This window comes from Neopsephotus bourkii, unplaced genomic scaffold (genome assembly GCF_033783945.1).
Source record: "Neopsephotus bourkii isolate Nb327-2 ecotype Australia unplaced genomic scaffold, CSIRO-AGI_Nbou_v1 NB_52, whole genome shotgun sequence".
NCBI lineage: Eukaryota > Metazoa > Chordata > Aves > Psittaciformes > Psittacidae > Neopsephotus > Neopsephotus bourkii.
This window is the reverse complement of record NW_026900569.1, coordinates 1,382,003-1,395,437: the sequence shown is the minus strand read 5'-3', so window position 1 is coordinate 1,395,437 and position 13,435 is coordinate 1,382,003. Positions and strand designations below refer to the sequence as shown.

General features: G+C 43.4%; 1 protein-coding gene across 1 annotated transcript in view; it reads left to right on the top strand.

Moving 5' to 3' along the window:
• Window positions 1-13,435, top strand: part of NR3C1 (nuclear receptor subfamily 3 group C member 1) — a 61,917-nt gene that overhangs the window by 41,001 nt on the left and 7,481 nt on the right. Inside the window, exons 5-6 of the mRNA XM_061347735.1 lie at window positions 2,222-2,500; window positions 5,800-5,944. Coding sequence (XP_061203719.1) covers window positions 2,222-2,500; window positions 5,800-5,944 — 424 coding nt within the window. The remainder of the gene's footprint in view (window positions 1-2,221; window positions 2,501-5,799; window positions 5,945-13,435) is intronic.

Genomic DNA, 13,435 nt, shown 5'->3' with positions numbered 1-13,435 from the left:
GCGAGTTTCACTGTTAGGTATGGGGTAGAAGGCTAGCTGATTTATAAAGAACTAAATCCATACACAAAATCTGCCATGCGGCGTTTTAATTCTGCTCTTGTGCTGAGGCAGAAGTGGTTCCTTCTGCACTAGAAACACATTACTTGACCACTTTCTGTTATAGTCTCTTTTCTCTTCAGTCGTGCCTCTGGCCCTATTTATCATCCTTTCCTGGGACGTGCTTGTTGCTGTTGCATAGGGCTTTGGGTGTAGGGGACTGGAAGAACATACAACTGTCAAGCTGCAGGTACTAGAGATTTACACAGAGAATAATGGTATTTTGTGCTGCAGCTTCTGTTTCTTTGAATTCATTCTCATTTCCACTTCCCTTGTTAATTGACCCTGGGTATTCCTCGGCACCCGTCCTCCTTGTGATGTGTTTGAAGACAAGATTTATTGTTAGGTTTTACGCCTGTAAAAAGTCATCTGTAATTTTCTTTGGTCTTTCAGGCTGCAGTTTATGGTTAAACTGTTGGCAGTTTATGGCTTTGCTCTGCCATCTTCACTTTGAGTTTATTCTCTCCTTTCTACCCAGACCCATTGCCCTGCCGTGGGTTTGTCCCTATAAACCCTGTTTTAGAAGTGAGATGAATTGTCTGTGTGCCTGATCCCCAGCACCACGGTGGGGTTGTTTCACAGAAAATCTTGGATGCTTTTATTCCCATGCCGAGTTTCTCTGTAGGGATTAATCTGCTGTGATTTGCCCTAAGGAGCTGGTTTTAAATGTGTGGTGGTGTTAGATCTGAAAATAAACTGTAAAGCAGCATATTATCTCAACCTTCTTTTTTTTGTGAGTTACAATTAAATACCTGTCAGGTCTATTAGCCTAATAAAAATTCTTGCATAATACCTTGTCTTATCAGATAGATTTCTTTTGATTATCATTTTAGCAGACTTTCTGGGCTGGAAATACTCCATACCAGGTGTCTGCATTAAGCTGAAGGCGTATGCCTGGAAATTTAAGTCAAAGCTGTTTGTTTGCTTTTGAGAACAAGGATAATGGGGCAGAAAATGCCAGAATGTTGAAAGGGTTTTGGAGCAGCCATTTAAAAATCTGATGGGACCAATGAGAAGCATTTTGCTCCAAGGAATAACCATTGCTGTTCTCCTGTGGCAGTCCTGGCAAATGTGGCCTTTGGGACAATGCAGTTTATACAAGGCCCATGGAGAATTTTATGTCTCTTAAGTTAGTTTTGAAGTCCCTGTTCTAGATAGTGGGAGAAATGGGCTCAGGATGGGGATTTATACATTGTTAAGCTACAGAGTTGGGGCATTTCTGATGACTGGAGATTTTGAACAGGTCAGTAGACACTTTGAATGTGAAACCACAGGACATGATGCTTCTGTGTCAGTGCTACTGGCTGATCTCAGAAGTTCCAGAACAGAAACCAATTAACTGAGACACAGGAAGAGAACTGGGATTCATCCTGCTCTCTGTTTGCAGCACGCTCAGGGTGCTCACAGCCGGCATTGCTCACAGCCAAGTAGGAGATCCCGTTATTGACAATACACTAATAAAATTGTTGCTCCAACTTTGTGCAGTTTACAGTTAACATCTCTGTGTGGTGGTTTATTTATTTGGCGAGTGAGTTTTATAGTTTAATTACGCAGCAATAATTTACATGCAAGAGAGTTGGCAAGAGAAGAATCTGCTCCTGCCCAGCACTGAAAAACACTGTTTTCCCTGGCTTGAGAGATTCAGTAACTTCTTACATTAATTACATGCATTTTTTGTTTCTTCTGCATGGTTTCTATACTTAAATACTTCAAGGAACTTAACAAGGTGCACAGTCCTGCAAATACTGCCAGATGGGTGTCATGCTGTCACATGGAGTTTCACTGGTACTCTCCAAATTCGCAATGGAAATGGTAGAATCAGGGCTCTTGTTTTAGGATGAGCCTTAAGGATGCCCGCAGATGTTATTTAACTTTCTGAAACATGGACATGAATGTGACTTTCACTGGAACATCACGTTTATGTGACAAGACAAAATGTTTTCACTGGAACTTTAATTAGAGTTAATGTGAAATGATTTACAGCTTTATGAAGAGGTGGTTTAGAATATTCAGTTGCCCAATCTGCAGTTGCAGGATAGCAACAGCAGCATTTGCTCTGTGCTGTTTTTATTGCCATGTGGTCACCTCCCATGAGCTAACCTGTGCCTTACCAACACTCCCCTAGCTCGAAAAACCAAGAAGAAGATAAAAGGAATCCAGCAGACGGGTGCAGCGGGAGCGCGGGATGCTTCGGAAACACCTGGAAACAAGAGCATCGTCCCAGCATCGCTGCCACAGCTGACCCCAACCCTGGTGTCGCTGCTGGAGGTGATCGAGCCGGAGGTGCTGTACTCGGGCTATGACAGCACGCTGCCCGACTCCAGCTGGCGCATCCTCTCCACTCTCAACATGCTGGGAGGGCGGCAGGTTGTGGCTGCAGTGAAGTGGGCAAAGGCAATACCAGGTAATGCACAAATACATTTCCCCCTGTACTTGGCACTGGGAAGGCTGCACCTCGAATCCTGTACCTCAGATCCTGTGTTCAGTTCTCATCCCCTCACTACAAGAGGGACATTGAGGTACTGGAGCAGGGCCAGTGAAGGGCAGTGGAGCTGGTGCAGGGCCTGGAGCACAGGGGTGATGGGGAAGGGCTGAGGGACCTGGGGGGTTCAGTCTGGGGAAGAGAAGGCTCAGGGGGGACCTGATTGCTTCCTACAACTGCCTGACAGGAGGATGGAGCCAGGAGGGGCTGGGCTCTGCTCCCAAGGAACGGGACGAGAGGAAACGGCCTCAAGCTGCACCAGGGCAGGGTTAGATGGAGATGAGGAACAAGAACAATTCCTTCCCCAAAGGGTGCTCAGGCACTGGAACAGGCTGCCTTGTTCAGTGCTGGAGTCACCGTCCCTGGGGGTAAAAGATGTGTAGATGTGTCCCTCAGTGCCATGGGTTAGTGGTAGCCTTGGCAGTGCTGGGCAGCAGTTGGACTGGGTGTCTTAAAGGTGTTTTCCAGGCTCATTGATTCTGTGATCACAAAGTGCAGTATTTCTATTTTGCTAAAATCTGCCTTTGCATTTGGTATCCATCAAAGCCTTCACAGGTGAAGCTGTAGTGATATCTGGGCTTGTTCGTGTGTCTCATGCTTCTGGAGTGGAAAAACATAAAAACCAGCTTCAAAAATCTTATTACAATTATAAATTAGTTAATTTTACTGGAACCCTTTGGCCACTGAGTGCTAAAATTTGTATTTAAATGGAGATTTGGTTTTTAAAGTAATGCAAAGAACTGTGGCTCCACTGCAGAGAGAATTATTTCTTGAATGTTTTTAGCAGTGAGGTTCTCTGGACTCAGACTGCAGTTGCTGCACTGCCTGGTCTGGGTCTGCACTCATGGATGGTTCTTTTTTTACTACCCTTCACCATATCTGTAGGTTTTTGTTGACTGTGAATAGGCATTTGAGTGTCCAGTTCCAGGCTGGAAGTCAGGACATTCATTGTCTCTCAAGCACTGTAGCCACACGATTAAGCTGACTGTCACCAGGGAAACGGGAAAGGTTTGTGGCTGTTTTGGCTCCCACCTTAAGACACACTTAGCAAGTGCCTTGCAGAAGAAGTGATGTTAAATCCCAGCCTTGGACATGGCATCCCACGGTACCGGGGCCGAAGGTGAAGCTGAGGGTCTCTTTATTCCTGACAAAGACAAGTGTTTTCTTCCCTTCCACTTCTACTCGGTACCGCTAACTAACTACCTGCTTTCAAAACCCCAGCAAAACCACCTCCGTAATGCGGATGGTGCCCAAGAATAACATCACTTAGCAGGGCTGCCAAAAAAAATGCCCAATAATGGAATTCATGAGTCATAATGGTGTCTCCTTTGAGGCAGGGAAATAAATTAACAGTAGGGAAGAAAGGCTGATAAATTCAAATATACATGTCCAGCAGAGCTGGGAATAGATGGATTCTTATCCCTTCGGGGCTTCTCTGCAGTGGGAGATTAGGATGGGTTAGCCTGCATTAGAAGAAGTTCACATGCACGCACCTTCTTCTGGGTTGAGTCTTCAGGAGACCATCTGGTACTCACAAATACAGATTTAGATGCTGTTTTTATACAACAGTTCTGTGTTCATCATCTCTTTGAACAGTTTCCCTAATTAGAGAAACCCTTCAGGTTGGAACATATGCTCTGAATGTAAATGCCAACCTTCTCTTTAATAATCACACTAATAGGAGCTATTCCTATCCCCTTTTTATATGCTTTTTTTGTTAGTTAAGGTGGTTCTTTGTATTTAGTTTGTATATACTGCTGCTGTTGTACACCTTCAGGCATGCTAACAGCGAGCCAGCGTTGCCTGCCAAACCCTTTAGCTGGGATTTCAAAATCATGAAATAACTTTGAAACACTTTGCCTCTGTTTTAGAAGTAGTAAATCGTACTTGATGCTGTCTCCAAAGGCAGAAGCTTTTCTTGGTTAGACATACCAAGTTTTGTTACATATGAAACTACTGTGTGCCATCCATTTGCACATCTCCAGGCAGCAGCGCTGCTGTGAGCTCTTCAGATGTCAGATGCTTAATAAAATGAAATAAGATCAACTGAATTCAGACTTCAGTGATGATTCAGTATGGCAGGATCGTGGCTTGCTAAATGTAGGCAGGATCTAATAGGAGCTAGTGCTGCACATTAAAAGCTGTCTGCATTTTAAGACTATTTAAGGGACCAGTTTTCAGGTTCTACACATTTCCTCACTGATTAATTGGCTCTGCTCGTGCTGCATTGTAAGATCAGAAGCAGTTACTGATGGTGACTAATGCAGTATGTATTTTGTAACTTCAGTGTAGAGCTGTTAAATAAGAACAAAAATTGATACTAAACCCATTAATGCCTAGTGGGCTGCACTTACAAAAAGTAAAAAATACTGTGATTTTCGAAAGATGGCCCAATGAATTACAGTGTATATGAAATACAGTTGTTGGCTTTTGTAATCCAGCTAACTGCCCATCAGATCCAGATAAGCACAGACATACATTCTGATCATTTTCTAATATATTACATCCCCTTTTACTACCTGTAGTACATGTCAGAGCACCCAATCTGGTACTCTTTCCATCCAGAACATAACTTACGTCACGGTTATAAGATCCCAGGGTGCACGTGTGCTTTGCTTTGGTACATGGTGAATATACAATATAATGCAGAGTTCAAGAGTTACTCTTCCTGTTGCTTTCTCTTGCCCTTCTGTTTTGTATGGTTGACAGTTCCACATTCAAACCAGCTCAAGGTTGAGTGATTCAGGAGCTTTCTATTCAAACCTTCCAGATCTCGTGTGTATTCTCGCTGTCCAGAAGACGGAACTGGAGTCCTTAAACGCTTAAGTCCTACATCTGCAAAGTTTTGAACAGGCAGAGGACTCCGTGATGGTGTGCTGAGTGTCTGAATGGAACCTTAGTAGCTGGAAAACAGCACTGAAATCTTGCACCCCTTTTAAAATGCATTTTTTTCATCCAGCACGAACTTTGCCATAAGCACCTTTTACTGTTCCTAGATTCTTTTTGTCTTCCACCAAAATCTCATCTGAAATATGTGACTGACTCAGATGGTCATAATACAGCAGGAAATGCTGTTACTGCAGGTACAGAAATACCCTTCTTGAAGTGGTAGCCTGCACTGATAAGACAGGAGCTGTAGTGATGGTAACTACGGTCCTTTTCCAAGTTACGGGAGCTTATTTCTTCTTCTTTACTCTCACACCTCATTTTCTGTTTTCCAGGTTTCCGAAACTTACATCTGGATGACCAAATGACCCTTCTGCAGTACTCCTGGATGTTCCTAATGGCCTTTGCCTTAGGATGGAGATCATACAAACAATCCAACGGGAATCTCCTGTGCTTTGCCCCAGACCTGATTATTAACGAGTAAGTAAGACTTGACGCAGTGATGCTGGGGTTTGCACTTGAGAGGGGAATCACTGGGTAGCAAATTCATGCTGAGATCACAGATCAATCTATCACTTGTAAGGGGGTTTTGGTTTTGGCAGGTTTCTTAGCATCTTTAAGTAAGTCAAATGCAAGGAAGGTGGTTTAGATATTAAGTGTATCTGTAACAAGAAGTTTTTGTGGGAGGTGTTTGTACTAAAATATTCCATATTGTGACTGTTCCTGCACCAGGCATTATAATAATTCATTTTATCAGAGACCACATGGTTGAAGCTTTCTGGGATGGAGAGCAAAGTCTGGCAGATTGCATGGTGTTCAGTCTGTTTATTGTATGAGAGGGATGGTCGTGCCAGGTTCACAGCATTCTTGATCAGTTAAACATTTCTATCTGAACCTGATTAAAATCTGGCTAAAAAGACAAGGTTACAAATGGAAAAACTCATCTGATTCATGTTTTCTTATTGAACCTTGTTACCACGTTTCAGGAAAAGCTGAATTTTCTAGAATCTTTGGGCATCTTTTTTCTTGCACTGTGCATCATTTTCCTTACATTTCTCGAATCCGTGCTGTGCAGTAATTCTGTGTTGTAGAGGCGTGAAAGAGGGAATTTGGGATTGCCGAGGTGATGGGCAGCAGGCTTTATTGGAGACGCACTAGGGATAAACACTTTGCACAGGAATATGCATCCTTATATTACTTTCCGTATAATATTTTGAGGGTGTAATAGCAGATTGCGTTAGATGGTGCCTTTCTGCCTTCCATCTGGAGAGCAAACACTCTGTCTGTCCCTTCTCCCGTAGAGATGGATTCGAGATCAGTCCCAATGCGCTGTCCCATTCTCCTGCCGTTCACTTTGGAGCCATTTTAGTGTTTGTGTCCTTCAGCTCTGATTTTAAAAAGCCGCTTCTTGCCGCAGTGTAACAAACCTGAGGGATCTCTCAGCCTTGCCCCTCCGGTGATTCCGTGTTTCTGAGCCCTGCCAAGGGGTTCTGTCTGTGCTTGGAATGAGTCACTGGAAATACTCTGTGGGTGTGAATCTCTGAGGTTGCTGGTCAGAGCCATGCAAAACCAGTTGACCCACCTGCAGATTCCAGCTTAGGTGATGCTGTCACTGGATTTGCCATTTGTGGGGGCTAAATTGAATCAATATAATTGCATATACAGCCAAAACCCTTTTGTAGCATCACAGTTTCACTGACAGTGATATAAGAAGTGATTTGAGTGACAACGTTTTATTCATGCCTCTGTTTTTCTGTCTTTAAAATGAGGGCAACGCTCATCCCTTTGGCATGCTCTGAGACAGCAGTCTTAATATTTGCGTTCCTTTTGCACTTCAGAATCAGAGCTCCCGAATCTCTTCTCTGCTTAGAAAACCGTTAACATTTCAGACTACTCCTTTTTCATGTTTATGTATTTATTCTTGGTTTATTTCAATGTAATAATTTGCCAGAGCATTTATAAACTGTCAGTATGTCTTTACAATAAGATTTTTCTTAGAGGGGTGGTGAGCAGTTGCCAGGTGAGGGCTGGTGTTGGTTGAACTTCTTAGAGTTATGTCTCTGGAGTAAAACAGTCTCTGTGTGGTGGGGTTGCCATAATTGATGTGGTCACTGACAAGCGCAGTGACATCTGATTTGCTTTAAGGCAGGGGTCTCCTGCTGTTTCAGCAGTGGGTTGGAGCCACACAGCTTTACAGCTGCCTGTGTTGGTACCCAACACATTTACTGCAGTCCTGTTGTAGTAAATATTAATTCTCAAAATGCCTTCTAGTCACAGTTTCTGTACATAAATTGTTTATCAAAGTAACATTTGTTTTCAATAAAATATGTAGACTGAGAGAATCGCTGTTTCTTCCCCAGTGTGCTACAGGTTCCCCATAAAACCCTCTGGTCGTAACTTGTTATGAACCATTCATCAATAAAATACAGCCACCTCTGAGCTAAACATGACAAATACTGAATAATTGATAACACCACATGAGTTACAAGAGGTTTCTGAAGCACAGGGAAAGCCAGAGGGGCAGTGCTGCTGGGGAAGTGTTGTGATACTGAAGGGTTGGGTGTGACAAGAGGGACATGATGGCATCAAGGGAAAAATGCACTTGGGTTTTAATGATCAGAGGTGCCTGATCTCTCTACTTAATGCATCATTCAAACGATAGTTCCGCAGTATGTGATATCCCTGAGAAACCTTACTCAGTGCTACTTTGTGATGTGCATCTTGGTGATCTTTCTCCCAAACAACTCCTTCCCACATTCACCCACCCACCACCACCCCGAAAACTCTCACTGAATGTTTTAGGTATGCTAGAAACATTCCAAGGTAGAGTTGTAAGTTCACTGAATCATCATCACAGACTGGTTTGGGTTGGAAGGGACCTTAAAGCTCCCCCAGCTCCAACCCCTGTCACAGGCAGGGACCCCTTCCACTGGAGCAGCTTGCTCCAAGCCCCTGTGTCCAACCTGGCCTTGAGCACTGCCAGGGATGGGGCATAAATAACTTCCTTCTGTTTAGTTTGTCGTGGTGTCTTTTGGTTTGTTTTTCTCCATCTTAATGATCCATTTGGAAAAAGAAATGAAATTGTTTCTGCACTCTGTAGTGTTTGTGCAACAGAATTGAAACCTTCATTTTGATTGTCTGAAATCTAGGATCAAGGTCAATTTTACAGTTAACTGAAGCTGTCTGCATCAGATTTTGGCTTCCTGTTCAGTAGTTTCAGGTTTGTGCATGCAGATGAAGAGATGCGAGTCGCTCAAACTTGTAATTTTTGAGATCTGCAAATGACTTTTCTACAGGTCTGTTCTTTAGATGAACATTTTTCATTTGTAACTAAGAATTTGGCTCCGTATCAATAATTGCACTTTCAAAGCCTGTGAAAGCCTAGAACACAATTGTATGTCTTTACCCATACTGCATTTGAATGCAGGAACTCCAGGAGGTCTTCATCTCCAAGCCCCAGAGCCTTTAGATTGATGATGTACTTGTTCTTCTCAAATGGAAGTACAAACAAGTTGAGGAGTTGGCAGGAACTTCCAAGCCTCCCATGAGCCCCTCAGGCACACTTGTATCATTTCAGCCTTACAAAACAGTGGCAAATATTCACATGGATGGGTTTTCGATTCTGTTGCGTAACTTGAGTTTACACATCAAACAAAACTGTATGTATCACATTATGCTGTGATAAACATCTTGCTGCGTATATGGAATTGCACATATTTGAATCTCAGTATGATCTTAAAAATATATTTAGCCTACTTTTCACCCCAAAATCCCTTTGATTTTACTTATAAACAAATCAGAGAATCATGGAATGGTTTGGGTTGGAAGGGAGCTTAAACCTCATCCAGTTCCAACCCCCTGCCACAGGCAGGGACACCTTCCACCAGCCACAGCTTCTCTGAGCAAAGAGAAAATTCCCCCTCAGAAGGGCCATCAGAAAAGTGTAGGTGTTGCTGGTTACAGTGTAAATGAAGAAATAGAACAGACAAGCATCTTACAAACACATTATTTAAATGAACATAACCACAAGATACTTGAGTTCTTTATGGGGATAATAAGACTTTCTTTAGATGCATGTGTCTGCTCAAGCATATGAGTAACGTGAATCTTCCATGTATTTATCTTTGCACCAAACCTCTCCTTTGTTATTTCTGTGTAGTTACTGCTTACTTAGATGGAGTAGCAAGATCCACAAGCTCATGTCAACACTTTTTAGGCAACTGGGTGTAAGCGGGCTGTACATAAGAACCCGTCTAACCCGTTAAGAGGTTGGTCATGCTGCATTTTCAGCTAACAGGTCCTTGGCATTTATAAACATCTTGCCATGAATGGGCAGAAAGCTTCCCAGAAATCAGTATGGGTTGTTCTGCTGGGTGCTCAGGTAGCTTTGCTGTGGTGGTGGAGGCCACTCGGCATTGGTACCGCTGGAGATCCCTCCATAACTGGATTTTCCAAGTACCATTGGGGCAGTCTGTGGTGTTCTTCTCAAGCCTGAAGCTGGCAGCCTGGTCATTTGACCTGTCTTCTCCTAAACATTGAATACTTACTGGATATTCCATTTATATGTCTGTACTCCAGTCACTTACTTGGAGGGGTGGGAATCACCCAATATAGCTGAATAATGTTTATCACATTGGCTATCCTAGGTTAAATATGTCTTACAGGGTTGGGTCATTGGGGTTATAAGGGCAAGGGAGGGGCAAAAATGCATTTTAAGTTATTTTAAGGCTTTGGAAAATATTTTAGATTTACATTTCTGGGTAGAAATAATGCACTTCAGTGGGTTAGTGTGGCTGTTAGGGAGCTCATCGTTTTACATCTCAGAACAAGACAAATGATTCTTTGATAGCAGTATGTACTAGCTGGCAGTTTTATACATAATATATGTGGTTTTGTACACATGCACACACAAAACTCTATTCAAGTTGTTGAAAAGTTTGGCAGCTTAGTAAATCTTAGGTTTCAGACCATCATTTACTGTCTGGAGGTTGTCTAAACCTGTGATTTTGGAGTATTGTCCAACTGTTTCTGCAGTTTGTGACTCAAAACGTGCTGTTGTTGGAACCGGCACTGTTACTACATCAGCTTGAGGCCTCTGGTCATGTCACAGGCACATGAAATTACAGCGAGCAACAGTAACTAATGCACAGTTGTGCTCATCAAGTAGCAAATGCCATTTAATTGCTGCCCAGCTTTAGAAAGAAACTCTTGGCAGTCCTGTGTCTTAGGATTTTGACTCTGTGTGAGTACTCAAAATCCGAGCTCTTATTGTCTTAGATTTGAGGTCAAATCCTTGGTTTCCTTTGTCATTCTGTGCCATACAGAGTTTCTGAATTGGTGTTATTTGAATAGAAAGAAACTATCAAGTGATTCCAGTTTTATAACCCATGTTTCATGAGTTCCCTTATTCCCAGAATTTTTTCTGAACATTCTTTTGGAACTGGTTCTGTGAAGTCTGTATCATCTGTTTTTCAGAACATCAGCATCTTGTTTACTGGCTTTTCTATTCTTTTATAGACTTTGCTGAACTGAGTGACTCAGAGCAGTGTTGAAAATCATCACATGCTTTTGCCATCAACATGGCATCCCACACAGCATGTATGTGTACATCCCGTGTGTGTTACATGGGCTTTCATGGAGCTCAGACTTAAGCTAATGCTCTGCTCACTCCTGGCCACAAAAGCAGAGGAGTATTACGATACATAGAGAAGAAGAAGGTGATTCAAATCTGACTGGGTTTACAGTCACTAAAGCAGCATCACTTCAGAAGTGATAAACTGCTGTTAGCTCTTTAAAATCTCCATTTATGTGAGTGGGGATAAAGGCAAAAGCTTTGAACTCCTGCAGTGGGTCAGCGTCACCCAGCACTCACTGACCACAGCTCCAGCTCTGCCTCCTGAGCTGTTGTGGAGTGCAGGCAGCTTCCCTGGATTGCCAGCCCTGGTTATCACCAGAGCTTTATGTGACGACTCCCCCAAGTCAGTATGGTTCTGTAGATGGGTTCTGCTAGGAAGAAATTGTGTCTGATGTCATCTCTGATTATAATACTGCTTTTAATCAGCTATGTGTAGTACCTGGTTGAAGTATGTGGTTTATGTGTGGGTAAATTAATTGCTAGCCTTGCTAAATGCCCTCTGCAGGGAGAGTGCCGGTGCAGCCAGCAGGAAGCACAGCGCCCCAGACCCCTGCTCTTGGCTGGGTCTTTGGTCCATGCTTTGGTGCGGGTCCCCCCGCTCAGCCCGGTGGCAGCTGGGACCATGGATGCACTCTGTCCGGGAGAGCTGCGAGGGGAATGGCTGGGACCTCTTCCAGCGTTGAGGACTATGCAGTGAATCAGCTTCCCTCTTGCCCTGACACAGCCTGGGTGCGCTGCCCGCCGGGGCATGGTGCAGAGCTCCGTGTGCCCTCGCACCAGCGGAAGGGAGGGGGCTGTGCTGCGCTCTGGGGTTTGGAGAGCTGCCATGTGCAGAGCCTTGGTATTGCCAAAAATCTGTGTCTGCAGATAGATTCTCAGGCTCGCGGATGTGATTGCATTTGCAGCACAGAGGAAGAAATGACAGGCTGACCCGTTTCATAATGTTTGTTTTAACCTTCTGCCCAGAAATGGTAATAGTTTTACATGAGGAAAACTGCTGAGCCCTGTCACAGAATGTGTTTAAATTACTCAATTTGAAATATGTCAGATGCCCTTTGATACAGCCCAGAGGGGTTGGGAGAGAACTTGCCAAATGGCCAAACAGTGGCTTTGTGTCAAGTGCCCTGAGAAACATCCCACAACTGAATCTCTTACACTTACTCCTGTGTCATGCAGCTTAACCTCATGTGCACTTCGAGTTCTCGCTGTTACTCCTTGCCTATTGAAGTCTAACACGATGCCAGTGTTTGTACACTGATGCATGTGGTATGTGTGTTGATGTATGTCACCTGTATAGCTCTTGGTACTGTCTGGGTATGAGGCTGTACCGCACATAGTCCTTTAACATTCAGAAGGAATTGTCCAACAGCATGCATTTGGGAATGATGGGATTTAGGCTTGTACTTTGTTGGGGTTTAATACAGTTTTGATAGCTTGTAGTTCTCTCTTTTAAAACCCATCTGAATACCTGTTATTCTTAGGTAAGGTTCATGTTTTCACATAGGGTTTCCTAGGATGCTTGTGAGGACACGTTATATGATGCTCTTGCAGGGCTAAGGAAGGGAGAACTGAAAAAGGGAGCAGTGTGGGAGGAACTGGTGCAGTTTCATACCCAAATCTTACCCTTAACTTACAGTGGGATTCAGTTTTGTCTGTGTCATTGTTTAGATTATAATGCTGAATAGGTGATGTCTTAGAAACCAAAGATTTTCCTTTGATTGTTGATTTGTCTTTCCACTGATGGGTAGGAACCATACTGCAGTACAAAGGCAGCAACATGCAATTGCAGTAAGAGACGTTCCTTTAAGAATGTAAAAGGATGTGAGTAGAAAGTCACTTGAAAAATTGAGAAGTTGTGGCAAGTTGATGCTATCACCAGTGAGCAAATATGTGTTAAATCAGGTGGACTTCTCAACAGTACTGAAAGAACGAGTAATCTCATCTCCAGTCTGATCCACCATCACGCTTCTTTACACAGATTAAATACTTTGGGACTGCCAGACCTTGAGAACTTTGTCACGTAGTGACCAAACTGGATTTTTAAGTGAAGTTTGCACTGAACTGTTGTGTTGGCTGTTGATAACAGAGCTTACTGAGCAGTTCTTGGTAAAGACAGGCTTCCTTTGTGGCACTGGGATTTCAGACGTCATGCTCCCCTCACGCTGCAGTTCTAGGCCAGTGTTTGTATGTGGTGACCAAGGCAATCTCTCTGAATGCGTTCACTGGATTAAAAAGCACCATGATTTTGCTGTGGATAGATCACGTGCTGCCTTACCATTTGCCTGTACAGTCCCTGCTGCTCTTGAATGAAGCGTGGAAGAACTTGGATGTAGAAC